The sequence below is a fragment of the Pristiophorus japonicus genome, chromosome 15, assembly GCF_044704955.1.
Source record: "Pristiophorus japonicus isolate sPriJap1 chromosome 15, sPriJap1.hap1, whole genome shotgun sequence".
Classification (NCBI taxonomy): Eukaryota; Metazoa; Chordata; class Chondrichthyes; family Pristiophoridae; genus Pristiophorus; species Pristiophorus japonicus.
The window spans coordinates 129,201,306-129,216,629 of record NC_091991.1 but is presented as its reverse complement, the minus strand read 5'-3'; the positions used below and the strand labels follow the sequence as shown (position 1 = coordinate 129,216,629).

Below are 15,324 nucleotides of genomic sequence, written 5' to 3'. Positions count from 1 at the left end.
ACCACATCACCCTCACAAATGAAGGAGTGACAAAAAACAAGTAAATATCCAGATGGCAACATGGAGAAGTGATGACAAGATAAATAAAGTTAAATAGTTACATAGAATGTTCAGCATCTTGTGATTAAGTTGTTTACCAACAAAATCCATACATCTAAATATTAAAATTTTTGATTTGCACACTCTTCATGTCAAGTAGCAATTTACTTCTTGGAACACTTCATTCGGTCAGGAGTTTCTGTCACTGTCATGCTACCTCCAATACAATATTACTGTCATACTTGCATTTTTGCAATGGGTGTTCATTTAATCCTCCTAAGTGAATCTCCCAGCTTGGTGACATTGTGGCACCAATTTTTCCTGATACTTCCCACGGGTTGGCTTGCTATATTCTCTTTGCACTCTCTGTTCCTGGTTTCTTCTGCGCATGACTTCAGAACACGTGGTGAACATTTGCACAGCCCATTCCCTGTTGCTTCGCCATCAGCCATCGTAACTCCCGTTGACCACCCTGTTGAAATCTCAGGCTGTTGCTTCCCCACACCCGCTACCCACCAATCCTGTCATTACTGCCCAGTCTGCTTATTTCAGACCTCGAGTCTCCTGTCCCTTTCCTTCAATGCCAAGACCTCTCCACCCGTACCACGAATAAGACTCAGTCAACCAGCACTTTTGAACCAGGACGCTTTATTAAGCATTCATCAACTGCAAATACAGTGCAAATGCTTTATAAAACTAAGCCTGTTTTCTGGCACAATACGGAGAAACATTTTGGAAATTTTGGAACGAAGTTCAAAATTTCAAAACTCAGAGATAGAAGGGGATGACAACTATAATTCAAGCCTTCCCCCACAAGCTCCCCACATTGAAGCTTTAACTTATTTGTGTTTTTTTTAAAATCGCATTTCCATTCGCGTGCTTTTCTTTTGAAAAAAAACCTCACTTTTGCAGGGAAAATTTTCACTTTTGGCAGTGGTGGAAAACTGGTGATAGCAGATAAGTTATACAGCCCACCTGATTTTCCTTTCCACTGACTGGAAAGGGGAATCAGGCAGGAGGCGGCCCATCCACTACTACCAGTTTTCTATCAAAAGTTCACATTTACTCACCTACACCAAGCTCTCTGGAACCTCTAACTTTTTTCCTCATACCCTCCTTTCCCAAGCCTCTCATCCCTCCCTGCTATTAAAGTATTTAAGTCCTGTACATGTCTCCCCTCAGTCGTCTTTTCCATACAAGCCTTTCTTGGGACCACTTCCCATATCTCGGGAGTCTCCTATCAATAAGAGCAGGCATTGACGACGAGATCCAATATCGCCTCCAGTGCAGCCTTCGGCCGCCTGAGGAAATGAGTGCCCTCAAAACTGCCACCAAGCTCATGGTCTACAGGGCTGTCCTCCTGTACGGGTCAGAAACATGGACCATGTACAGCTGACACCTCAAGTCTCTGGAGAAATACCATCAACGTTGTCTCCGCAGGATCCTACAAATCCCCTGGGAGGACTGACGCATCAACATTAGCGTCCTCGTTCAGGCCAACATCCCCAGCATCGAAGCACTGACCACACTTGATCAGCTCCGCTGGGTAGGCCACATAGTTTGCATGCCAGACACGAGACTCCCAAAGCAAGCGCTCTACTCGGAACTCCTTCACGGCAAACGAGCCAAAGGTGGGCAGCGGAAACCTTACAAGGACACCCTCAAAGCCTCCCTGATAAAATTCAACATCCCCACTGACCCTGGTCAAAGATCGCCCGAAGTGGAGGAAGCGCATTTGGGAGGGTGCTGAACACCTCGAGTCTCGTCACAGAGAGCGTGCAGAAATCAAGCGTAGACAGCGGAAAGAGTGCGCGGCAAACCTGTCCTAGCCACCCCTTTCCTCAATGACTATCTGCCCCACCTGTGACAGAGATTGTAGTTCTCGCACTGGACTGTACAGCCACCTAGGAACTCATGTTAAGAGTGGAAGCAAGTCTTCCTCGATTCAGAGGGACTGCTTATGATGATGACAAGCCTTTCTTTATTACTTAAGTCACTAACACCTGAAGTCATACCGATTACTCTTCTCAAAACCCTTTCTATTACACTTGAGATTCTTTGAGGTAGGGTGACCAAAGATCCATTCCATACTCCAGAATTAGCCTCATCACTGATCTGTACAATGCCAGTGCAACCTATTCTGCCATGTAGTTCAATACCCTCCATATGCACTCTATTATTAAACTTATTATGTCTTATTAAAAACTACCTCATACTGATGGGATCCTTTTAGCTAATTCCGAAATTCCTTCCTTTTCATATTATACCTCATGGAATTTTTGTTTTATTTTAATTTTGCTATTTTAATTACTTAAGTTTTATTTGTTTAAGCCTAGTTTTGCGGATGACACTAAGTTGGGTGGCAGTGTGAGCTGCGAGGAAGATGCTATGAGGCTGCAGAGTGACTTGGATAGGTTAGGTGAGTGGGCAAATGCATGGCAGATGAAGTATAATGTGGATAAATGTGAGGTTATCCACTTTGGTGGTAAAAACAGAGACAGACTATTATCTGAATGGTGACAGATTAGGAAAAGGGGAGGTGCAACGAGACCTGGGTGTCATGGTACATCAGTCATTGAAGGTTGGCATGCAGGTACAGCAGGCGGTTAAGAAAGCAAATGGCATGCTGGCCTTCATAGCGAAGGGATTTGAGTACAGGGGCAGGGAGGTGTTACTACAGTTGTACAGGGCCTTGGTGAGGCCACACCTGGAATACTGTGTGCAGTTTTGGTCTCCTAACTTGAGGAAGGACATTCTTGCTATTGAGGGAGTGCAGCGAAGGTTCACCAGACTGATTCCCGGGATGGCGGGACTGACATATCAAGAAAGACTGGATCAACTGGGCTTGTATTCACTGGAGTTCAGAAGAATGAGGGGGGATCTCATAGAAACGTTTAAAATTCTGACGGGTGGCGACAGGTTTGATGCAGGAAGAATGTTCCCGATGTTGGGGAAGTCCAGAACCAGGGGTCACAGTCTAAGGATAAGGGGTAAGCCATTTAGGACCGAGATGAGGAGAAACTTCTTCACCCAGAGAGTGGTGAACCTGTGGAATTCTCTACCACAGGAAGTTGTTGAGGCCAATTCACTAAATATATTCAAAAAGGAGTTAGATGTAGTCCTTACTATTAAGGGGATCAAGGGATATGGCGAGAAAGCAGGAATGGGGTACTGAAGTTGCATGTTCAGCCATGAACTCATTGAATGGCGGTGCAGGCTCGAAGGGCCGAATGGCCTACTCCTGCACCTATTTTCTATGTTTCTATGTTTAGTTTGGCCAACTCTTCCTTAATAGTGATGTTCCTTTGGAGAAACACCTGTTCAATCCCAGTAGGATACAGTCTATCTTAAAATAAGTATTATTTGCAAGGCATTCCAGTTGGTCATTGCGATTTATTCCTGTAAAAGTCAGGAATCCTGCCCTGCCACAAAACACAAGAGATTTATTTCCTAACTTCAAGAATGTCTAACATCATCATAAGCAATCACTTGAAGCAAGGATGACTTGCTTCCACGCCAAAAAAGGATGAGTTCACAGGTGTTTCAATGAAGGATCTAATATTCCAGGTCCTGAACTACATCCTGAAGGGTGGAAGATGCCTGTGCGTGGATTTCTTTTTTAAAAGATGGGGTGGCCGTTGCACACCAGCCACAGGCTTGACAGAGCTAGGTCTTGGTCCAGTGGCAAGGGTTATAGAAGCATAGAAAATTGATGCAGGAGTAGGCCATTTTGGCCCTTTGAGCCTGCACTACCATTCAATATCATGGCTGATCATGCAACTTCAGTACCCCATTCCTGCTTTCTCTCCATACTCCTTAATCCCTTTAGCCGTAAGGGCCACATCTAACTCCCTTTTGAATATATCTAACAAACTGGATACTGGATTTGGGTAGAGAATTCCACAGGCTCACAATTCTAAGTGAAGAAGTTTCTCCTCATCTCGGTCCTAAATGGCTTACCCCTTTATCCTTCGACTGTGACCCCTGGTTCTGGACTTGCCCAACATTGGGAACATTCTTCCTGCATCTAACCTGTCCAATCCCGTCAGAATTTTATAGGTTATCCAAGATGACGGGAGACCTGCTCTGCTGCACGGACCTAGCGCGCACACATATCGCAGTGTGGGCTGACCAGTGCTGCCCCTGGCCCTGAACTCACACCTCTCCTGGGCCCCAATCACGTCCCTCTAGTCTCTCGCCGCTCCTCCGCCCCGATCTCGCTGCTCCTGCGGTATCTGCCCACAACTCAATCTCTCTTCCAACTGCACTTTGGTAAAAACCCCGCAAACATTTAATAACAAAAAAAATCTGGTTTGACTCCATCCAAAATATTCAGCAACGATCCCTATGCCGAGGAGCTTCTTCGCAGTCTCACTTCCTGAATGCCTAATTCAACTATCAGTTGTAGTTGAGTTTTAAAAAATGTTGTTAATGATCCTTCACTCCATCTTCCAATCTGGGCTGCTTGTAGTGGGGAAAGGAAGGGCATAATTGCTGAGTCTAAAATTCAGTAAATGAGTTGGGCATTCTACCTCTACCCTGCCTATCGACACTTCATTATTTGTGGTTCACAATGAGCCTAGATGGAGTCTCAAAAGGATTACTATGAATGGCCATGCTTCGATCTGTATGCAGAATTGCATAATCACTGGTGCAGCATTCTCAAAACAGCTCTAATGTTCTTCATGACAGTTCATAGGACGTGTACAGCCAAGCATGACAGCAGACCCCCAACATCCTGTGCAGCAGAGCTCACAACCAAGTCTGATGCATCAACTTGAATTTGTTGGTACTGTGTATCTTGCTGAAGGAAGTCCCTAGTAGTAGGAGGAGAAGAATCCTCAACACAGAAGGGGATAGTGAACTCCGTGTTAATCAAATCCCACCCAGTGGTTCTGAATACCGATCATCTTCATTTGGTATATACCCTGATAGAAGATACATCTTTCTCATTGATCGAGAATTTGAACTCATTCTCTGAACCAGCAATCTCCCTTGTTCCAAGTTTGACTAATAGATTGCAGCTGAATATGGCACAGGAGGTAAATAGAAGTGCTGACTACAACAAACCATATAATCACAGCCTTTCTGAGCCTAGAATTCAACCCAAGTAACCCTGCCATTAGTGATCCTCTAAACTAATAATATTGGATGAATCTCCCCAAAAATGTTCATTGCCTCTTTCGAACAAGGTTTACAATAAAAGCGTAAAACAGTACCTAAAGCAGGGTCTGGTATGACCAAAAAGGTACAGCATGAAATTCGAAATAATGGACCTAACAACATTATTGGCACAAAATAGCCCACAGAAGTTATGACATATAAAGATTTCATCAGAAAAATCCTTCACAATTTTTGCCTTCCTCCAATTTTCCCTTTGATTTTCCTGTACTGTCTTTCTTTTCCTTAAAGCAATGATTTATACTTGGATGTGATTCCAGTAGATAACCCTGCAAATCTAACTCCAGAAGCAAATTTTCAATTAAGGAACTGGCAAACTATTTTATCATGAGGTCCATTACTATCGAACCCAATTTCATCCTCACTGAATGTTCACCTATGCATGTTCACCAGGGATTACCCGATATCAAAAGTGAGAATCTTGACACCCAAGTACACCGAAAGCTGGGCGTAGGAATCCACTACCATCCTAGCTGAAACCAGATAAACGGGTCTAAACTGAGATTTTCCCACTCTATACAGCCTAATAGCACATCGTACAGCACTTTTGGACAGAGACATCAGTAGAGCTTGCACTTCTACTATTCCATGAGGAATCACAAAAAAATACTTACTTGCAGCTCATACTGTAGACTGCTGTGTTTCAGCTGTGCAGCATGCTGATCCGTGATGCAAAAGTCCCAACCTGCAAAAATCTTATTACAGAAACTCTGAAATCGGTCTTCAGATCTGATAAAGCTTCTTTTGAAACCTTCCACAGCCCTAAGGGATTGACACAAGATAAAAATGGTAGAAGTGGTAACAAAAGCGGAATGTGTACTTTTCCTTTACAAAATTTACCTTCAAAACTCACTTTTAAAATAACCTTTGTAACTGTCAAAATGCACACAATTTCAGTTTGTTTAAATTTCAGTTCTGATCATATGGGAAGAGGACTATAAAACACTTAATTTTGAATATTCTTAATTAACTTAGAAAATGTAATCTGGTTATATTTTATATTTTTCTTCAGAAATTCTACTGCAAGAGATGAAACTGTTTTATCAGTTTTCCTTACTACATACAGGGGCCGAAATTGCCCCCCGACTAATAGCAGGCACACTTACCGTTATTTAAGATTTTTCTCTGCCCCAATCAATGGGGCGGAGAATCCGGCAATTTTCAGGTCTTTTTTTTCCCCCAGTCGGGGAGGATGTCAGATCGGGTACGGGGCAGAATGGATCGGGCCGGCCGCCGCTCCGAGTCATCAGTGCGGCGCAGACGTACCGCCTCACGCTGATGCCTCACAACGTCCCTCCCCTTCAGTTAAAGGAGAAGGCTGCTGTGAGCTCTGCAATCCGTTTAATTAGGCCCACTGGGCCACCAGGGAAGGTTCCGGCCAGGCCAGCAGCCTGGCACCCAAGAGGGGTTGCCTGGCTGCCAGTTGGTGGCCCGACCGAACCCATGGCCACCATTGTCAGACCGACCTCGGAGTCGGCCGACAATTAAAATAAAATGGAGGCGCCGGCAGCGTGCACTACCCTTTAAGGGCGGACATGTCAGCCAGCCACACACAGCTTCCCGCACAGGGAAGCTTTCAGTGGTACAAACGCCACTAAAGTGGGGCAATTTGCAGTGGGGGTTGGAAAGGGGGTCGCTGCCGGTCGGAAGGGGATTGGCGCGTGCTCGACGGGCGGCAGCATGGGCGGTGCGGAAACCCATTCCCGCTGCTCCCAGGCGCGATATAGGAAGGGTCGGGCCATTCGTCTGCTCCAGGTCAGTGAGGCCTAGCCACTCCATTGACTCCTCTTGGAGGTGGTAATGGAGCTTAATGGAGGGAAGCAATTTCGGCCGCACAGTATCTGCAAATCTATGTTTCTTTAAATTATTTTTAAGAACTCTAATTATTTGTCATGGGGTAATCTTCATCCTTTGAATGAAATTTAACTTCTATAGGCAGGGCTCATACCTTGTATGTATACTGGGCAACTGGAGCAGAAAATCTATTGCATTCTTAATCATCTAGGAGATTTCATGTGACAAAATAGATCCCTGAAAGATTCTTCCAGTCTTACTAAATTGATTACTATTGTGAAAATGGCCAAACAGAAGGTGGGGTTGTTCCATGGTAAAAGTATAACAAATCACATTTGACCAAACATATTAACCTTGTGAACAAGATCATACATGATCAAGAAAACAGTTGAGAGCAGCCAGTAATCCCAAGCATATTCAAGAGGAATTCAATAATAATTCACTTGAAAATTAAACAAATGATGTTAGTGTATATGTTTCTTTTATACATTTATTTCAATTGTATTAAATTGAGAGCTGGGATGGGGACAGAAGCAATTACCTTTTCACTATCCAGAATAGGCTCAGCAGAATGTATGAAAAGGTTGTGATGAAGTATGCAAGCGGTAGATTATAGTGAAAATTGCCAGACATCAAATTATCCGTTTTGTAAAATCCGTAAAACAGATATGTCTGCTCCAGGAATCCCTAAAAATAAACACAATATATATTAGTAAATGAAAAATAGATATTCCAACAGAGCCTTTTTTTTAAAAAAAAGTACAAAAGATTGTACCTAAATTATGATTGTTTCAAGTGTAACACGCTTACAGTTTCATGTTGGAGGGGCAGAGTGGAGTGGGCTTTAGAAATAAGGAAGGCATTTTACGTGGGTTCTCTATTAGCAAACAAGTTAAAAATTATGTTTGAGGATTACAATATGTCAAAGTTTTATTTTAAAAATTGTAATTTTATGTTGTATAATAATCATAATTTCTTGCAACGGTTTCAAAAACAGAGTTTGTGCAATGGGAACATGCAATCATGCACTGTTATTCCCATATTTTCAAAATATTTGCATTTAAATCATGAAATTGTACTGCAAAACAACTGGACATAGACCTGAATCTAGGTAAACCTGAAGAAGATACAAACCCTCTTACTCGCAGAATTTCCACGATAGCTAAGGAAAGCTAAGTTGCTATACAAACACAAACCTCTAACTGCACTAAACATATTTGGATGTAAACATATTTCTAGAAAAATTTTGACCCACAAATTTGAATAAGTATCAATTTTGCTTATTACATAGCCAATGGACTGGATTTTCAGTTTTTGGCGAAAACGGTAATGATACATGAAAATTAATGTTTTCACTGTGTTACTATTTTTAGGCCGAACTTTCGGCCTTTACACCTGTGCCAGGTTGGTAAAAGAGGCGTTGCACGACTATGCGCAGTGCAAAACGTGAGTTTCGGCAACTTTAATCCATGGTAATTTGCACTGCGATAAGAGGCCTTGGGTGGAGGGGAAAAAAATTGCAAAAAACATTCACAAAACCCTTACCTACCAAATCGCTGAAAAATAATTAATAAAAACTTTAACTTATCTTTTTTGCATGTTTGCATACTTACTGCTGCTGGCAGGGCTGCACCGATAGGTTTGATCTGTCGGTATTCAAGGTGCAACATACGGGTCGGGAGAGTGCTAAAAGTACGATGGTAACTCAATCCGCGTCATTTGGCGCACCTCTCCCTGGCGGTACTTCACATCGCCGCCGCAAACAACGAGCCCAGGATCCCGCCCGGGCTTTGCGACCGAGTTTTCATGCAGAGGGTCAAAACGCAGCGAAAACCCGGTCACAAACCAGACAAAAATCCGGCCCCTTGATTTAAAATCAGTTTAAGCACTTTGCTGTTCACTGCACCCGTGTACAAAATTCCACTTTGACCTGGATTTTGCAGTCAGCGGCGAACAAACGCAACGCGCCGTTCATTTTATTTATACTTGCCCACAGATAATCAGATTGAAGAATCTTAACTGAGACACATTTCAACCCTACTCATTAAGCAGAAACCTGAAGGGTGGGCAGTTAAAATTGCTATGGCTCTGACCTGTCTGAAAGCCACCATGATTGTAACATCTGTAATTTTAAGCTGCTCTCCTGAGCAGACAGCAAGGACATGTGCCCGGAGCCAACAGGGTCCTTCTTTACATATGCATGTTGCAGCCTAATATCATTGAGACCCGACTGTGATTTTAACTCAGGCCTGAGCAGGGAATCCACCTGGAGTTAAAATCGGGGCCACGGAGAGTAAACCAGGAAGGGCAAGTTGGAATACTTAATTCAATGCTGTCATGTATGTAACCATCATGCTACGGTAACCTTCATGTAACTGTAACCCTCATGCAACTCCTGTATACTGTACTTATACCCTAGAAATGCACACCCTGACCACAGGGGGTGAACTTGTGGGAGACACTCCTCACCTGGGTTTTCAGGTATAAAAGGGGAGGTCCCACCCAGGGTCAGCACTCCTTGGTCCTGGGGAATAAAGGTTAAGGTCACGTAGTGAGTGTGTCTGCAGTACATGCCTCGTGTGAATTTGTAGTAAGGTGCAGGGACACCACATTTGGCGCCGAGAAACGGGAATCACCAAACCACGATGGCCACCGGTAGCACAGAGGAACGTTACTGTGTGGGTGAGGACTGGGCCGACTTCGTGGAAAGACTCCAGCAGAGCTTTGTCACGAAGGACTGGCTGGGAGCGGCAGCGGCTGCCAAGCGGAAGGCGCATCTGCTGACCAGCTGCGGACCACAGACGCATGCGCTGAAGAAAGACCTGCTCGCACCCCAAAAGCCAGCGGACATGTCCTTTGAAGAGCTCAGCCAGCTGATCAGTGAGCATCTCAAGCCGGCGAGTAGCGTACACACGGCCCGGCACCAGTTCTACACACACCGGCGTCGGGAGGGACAAAACACCTCGGACTTCGTTGCGGACCTGTGGCGCTTGGCCAGTCTCTAAGTTCACAGACGCCTGCAGGGGGGAGATGTTAAGGGATTTCTTCATTGAGGGCATTAATCATTCTGGGATTTTCAGGAAGCTCATAGAGACCAAGGACTTGACTTTAGAAGGGGCGGCATTGATAGCTCAGACCTTCATGGCAGGGGAAGAGGAGACCAAGCTAATTTACGCGCGCAGCCCAGGTCCCAACATGGCGATGGACCAGGGAGCTAACATGGTGAACGCGGCTCGGGGCCCCGCAGGCAGGCAAGGGCATTTCAAAACCGCCCAGGCAGCAACAGACTCTAGGGTGGGCCCGCAACAGGGACAATGGAAAGGGGATCGGCAGTTTACGCCATCATGAGGAACAATGCATCCCGCGATAGGACCATTAACACCCACCAGAGTGCCTAGAAACAACCAAATGGGCAATCAGAGAGGAATGCCTGGTAACAGTCCTTTTGTTAACAACAATCTCAGCTCATGCTGGAGGTGCGAGGGTAGACATACTGCGAAAAGCTGCAGGTTTCAGCAATATACTTGTAGGATTTGTAACGTCAGTGGACACCTGGCCAGGATGTGCAAAAAGGTTGTAGCGAGGCTAATCTGCGAGACAGAGGAACTAGACGAGGGGTCTGCAATGTAGGATGATGCCTGGAGAAAAGCCATGGATGCTGAAGTTCAGTGGGTTCATGTGGCTGACATCCACAGCTCATACACTAAAACGCCACCCATGATGATGAAAGTTTTATTGAATGGCATCCCGGTGCGCGTGGAGCTGGATACGGGAGCTAGTCAGTCACTTATGAGCGCCCAACAATTTGAGAGACTATGGTCACACAGAGCTAGCAGGCCCAAACTGGAACGCATTGACACGCAGCTACGGACGTACACCAGAGAGATCATCCCAGTGCTAAGCAGTGCAAACTTGGTGGTAACACATAATGGATCACAGAACCGGCTGCCACTCGATCGTCCCGGGAAATGGCCCCGCACTCTTGGGGAGGAGTTGACTAGCCGAGATGAATTGGAAATGGGGGGGGGGGGGGGGGGGGGGAAATGTGCATGCCATCTCATCTGTGGAGCGAAGTACATGCTCACAGGTCCTACAAAAATTCGTGTCACTGTTCCAACCCGATGTCGGAACGTTCAAGGGCACCAAAGTAGTGATATGCATCACTCCGGACGCCAGACCAGTGCACCACAAAGCCAGAGCGGTGCCTTATATGATGCGTGAGAAAAGTGAAAGTGAATTGGACAGGCTGCTCAGAGAGAGCATAATTTTGGCCGTTGAATTCAGCGACTGTCCTCAAAGCAGATGGCTCGGTCAGGATGTGTGGCGACTACAAAGCCACCATCAACCGAGTGTCGCTGCAAGACCAATACCCGCTCCAGAGAGCGGAGGACCTTTTTGCTATGCTGGCAGGTGGCAAGCTGTTCACGAAGCTGGACCTCACTTCGGCCTACATGACTCAGGAACTGGCTGAAGAATCCAAGCTTCTGACCACCATCACGACGCACAAGGGATTATTTATCTACAACAGATGTCCGTTTGGCATTCGTTCGGCGGCAAGCTTTCTTTCAGAGAAACATGGAAAGCTTGTTCAAATCCATTCCTGGAATAATCGTATTCCAAGACGACATCCTTATACCGGGTCGAGACACCGAGGAACACCCCCACAACCTGGAGAAGGTGCTACGCCGACTGGACCGGTAGGCTTGCAGCTGAAAAAGGCCAAGTGTGTGTTTTTGGCCCCAGAGGTAGAGTTTTTGGGCAGGAGGATTGCCGCAGACGGGATCCGGCCCACTGAATCAAAAACGGAGGCGATCCGCCGGGCGCCCAGGCCCGGCAACACGTCGGAGTTGCGATCATTCCTGGGATTTTTGAACTATTTCATAAACTTTCTGCCGAACTTAAGCACATTGTTGGAGCCATTATACATGCTCCTGCGTAAAGGTTGTGAATGGCTTTGGGGGGACTGTCAAGAACGGGCTTTCAATAAGGCGAGGAACCTGCTGTGTTCTAACAAATTGTTGACTTTGTATGACCCCTGTAAAAAAACTGGTTTTAACGTGCGATGCGTCATCCTACGGGGTTGGGTGCGTTTTGCAGCAGGGTAATGAGAACGGCCTCCAGGTCACTCTCCTAGGCAGAGCGTGGATACGGCATGGTCAAAAAGGAAGCACTCGCTTGTGTATACGGTGTGAAAAAGATGCACCAGTACCTTTTCGGTAGACGATTCGAGCTAGAAACGGACCACAAGCCGTTAACATCTCTGTTGTCCGACAGCAAAGCTGTCAATGCCAATGCGTCAGCTTGCATACAGCTATGGGATCTCACGCTGGCTGCATATGACTACACCATACGGCACCGGCCAGGCACCGAAAATTGCACTGACGCGCTCAGCAGTCTCCCACTGGCCACCACTAAGGGGGCGTCGGAGCAAAGCGCCGAGATGGTCATGGCCGTTGAGGCTTTTGAATCCACAGGCTCCCCCATCAAAGCCCTCCAGATCAAACTCTGGACCAACAGAGACCCCCTCCTAACCATGATAAAGAAATGTATTCAGACTGAGGATTGGACTGAGGGGTGTGCCCCGAGGAGGTCAGACCGTTTCGCAGACGGATGGATGAGCTCTCCATCCAAGCCGACTGCCTGCTATGGGGCAGCCGGGTAGTCATGCCCCAGAAAGGAAGGGAAGTGTTCATCAGGGAACTCCACAGTGAGCACCCTGGCATCGTGTTAATGAAGGCCATTGCCCAGTCACATGTATGGTGGCCGGGGATTGACTCAGACCTGGAACACTGGGTTCGCAGGTGCACGACGTGTGCCCAGCTGGACAATGCCCCCATGGAGGCCCCACTCAGCCCGTGGTCCTGGCCCACCAGGCCACGGTCACGCATTCACGTAGACTATGCGGGCCCGTTCATGGGGAAAATGTTCCTGATCGTTGTCGATACATACTCGAAATGGATCGAGTGCATCATATTAAACTCGTGCACGACATCCATCACCGTGGAAAGTCTGCGCACGGTTTTTGCAACCCACGGCTTGCCGGACATCCTGGTCAGAGACAATGGCCCATGTTTCACCAGCCATGAATTCCAGGAGTTTGTGTCGGGCAATGGTATCAAACACGTCTGGACAGCGCTGTTCAAGCTGGCTTCCAATAGCCAGGCGGAACGTGCGGTCCAAGTCATAAAACAGGGCATGCTACTCATCCAAGGACCCTCCCTTCAGTACCGCCTATCGCGCCTCCTGCTGGCCTACAGATCCCGCCCGCACTCGCTCACGGGAGTCCCTCCAGCGGAACTCCTCATGAAACGCACGCTTAAAACGCGGCTGTCCCTCATTCACCTAGCCCTGGCAGACACTGTTGAGGGCAAGCGCCAGTCCCAAACTGAGTTCCACGATCGAAACTCAAGGGGGAGGTGTATAGAAATGGATGACCCAGTATTTGTTCTTAACCATGCTCTTGGATCCAAGTGGCTTGAGGGCACAGTGATTGGCAAAGAAGGGAATAGGGTCATAGTGGTCAGACTAAACAATGGGCAGATATGCCGCAAACACTTGGACCAAGTAAAGAAAAGGTTCAGCATAGACACGGAGGAACCTGAAGAAGAGCATGAGATGTCACCCACACCACTGCCAGTGGACGAGCAACAAGGACAGTCCACAGCATGCACAGTCCCTGCGGCCAGCCCGGACAGGCTGGAATCACCTTAGGTGACAGAGACGCATGCCAAGGCTCAGCCACCAGAGCTCCAACTGCGGCACTCCACGAGAGAGCATCGACCACCTAAAAGACTTAACCTTTGACACAAAAAGACGCGGGGGGGGGGGGGGGGGGCGGGGAGGTGATGTCATGTATGTAACCATCATGCTACGGTAACCTTCATGTAACTGTAACCCTCATGCAACCCCTGTACACTGTACTCCTGTACACTGAAATGCACACCCTGACCACAGGGGGTGAACTTGTGGGAGACACTCCTCACCTGGGTTTCCAGGTATAAAAGGGGAGGTCCCACCCAGGGTCAGCACTCCTTGGCCCTGGGGAATAAAGGTTAAGGTCACATAGTGACTGTGTCTGCAGTACATGCCTCATATGAATTTGTAGTAAGGTGCAGGGACACCACAATACCAAATCATGTACAGAAAGTGAAATAGAGGGGGAAAAGAAAAATGGGATTGAGAGAGAGATATAAAAGAGACAGAAAGAAAAAGTTTATAAAAAGTTTTTATTTAAATGTTTTAAATTCTATAACAATAATTAAAATCTGAAGGATGAAACTCCACACTTCAAAAAAATAAATTTCAGTGCCGGAGAGGTTGTTTGGCAATAATTAAGACTTACTAAAAAATTACTTACACCTACAAGCCTCAACTTTTTCTGGCATGTTTAATGTGTATCTAATGGGTAAGTACCACAACGTCACGTCCTTCATGTGTTTCAATGCCGAGTCTCTGGGCGAAATACTGTCATAGCAAAGCTTCTGGAGGAGGTCAACTTGGACAGCAACCTCTTGATTGCTGCGTTTAAATGCACATGTGCGGACATCGGAAGTTGCTGTCCGATTTACTCCTTAATAACAATGAGCATTGATAGCCTCACCATTATTTTTACCACAAAATCCGGGCCATTATCAAAGTTTTAGGAAGTAAGCAACAAAATCTGTCGAAAAGCACAAAATTCATGGTGTATTGCAGTTATGTAATAATGCAGGCCTGCGATCTTCAATTTACAAAAGGGGGAATTAAATGTAGTCTTTTAGGTAATTACATCTATATGACATTGCTAAATTTCTACCGTACTAATATCTGAATATACTTACTGTCCCCGAGAGAAGATTAATCATGTAACTATAGAAGAGAATAAGCCCTTGGTTATGTGCTTCATACACTGTACATTCTTCAGCTATGAAACAAAAAAATATAATAGGTAAGATTTTCATTAAAAATACAAACTTCGCAGAGGAATATTGCTATAGCAACAATTTGCACTTAAGCGTGGATAGAAGATGCCCCACGGAAAGATTTCCCCACCTAAGCTAAGCTGTCAGCAAAAGGGGAGAGCACAAGCAAGGTGCTTCCTCAAGAGAGGGGAAAAATAAATTTAACAAAAATCAACTGGTGAATCAGCCCAAGAATTGTACTAATCTTCTTTGTGTCATCATATTATGGGGCCGAAATTGCCCCTTTCTATAAGGCCTGTGGCCGCCTGAAAGCCGCGGCCAAAGGTGGATGCGGACTGACTGCCAAGTCGCTGTGGAGGTGCCGCCAATTTGTATATTGCCCTCCTTTAATTTTGGAGCAGTGTAGCGG

The 15,324-nt window shown here is 46.1% G+C and overlaps 1 protein-coding gene across 4 annotated transcripts in view; it reads right to left on the bottom strand.

The window, feature by feature from the left end:
* LOC139281039 (transmembrane channel-like protein 7) overlaps nucleotides 1-15,324 on the bottom strand; it is an 88,642-nt gene that overhangs the window by 44,100 nt on the left and 29,218 nt on the right. For all 4 annotated transcript variants that reach the window (XM_070900924.1, XM_070900926.1, XM_070900923.1 and 1 more), the window contains exons 5-7: nucleotides 14,835-14,917; nucleotides 7,556-7,701; nucleotides 5,835-5,982 (exon numbers count right to left, since the gene is read on the bottom strand). In XM_070900924.1, the coding sequence (XP_070757025.1) occupies nucleotides 5,835-5,982; nucleotides 7,556-7,701; nucleotides 14,835-14,917 (377 nt within the window). The remainder of the gene's footprint in view (nucleotides 1-5,834; nucleotides 5,983-7,555; nucleotides 7,702-14,834; nucleotides 14,918-15,324) is intronic.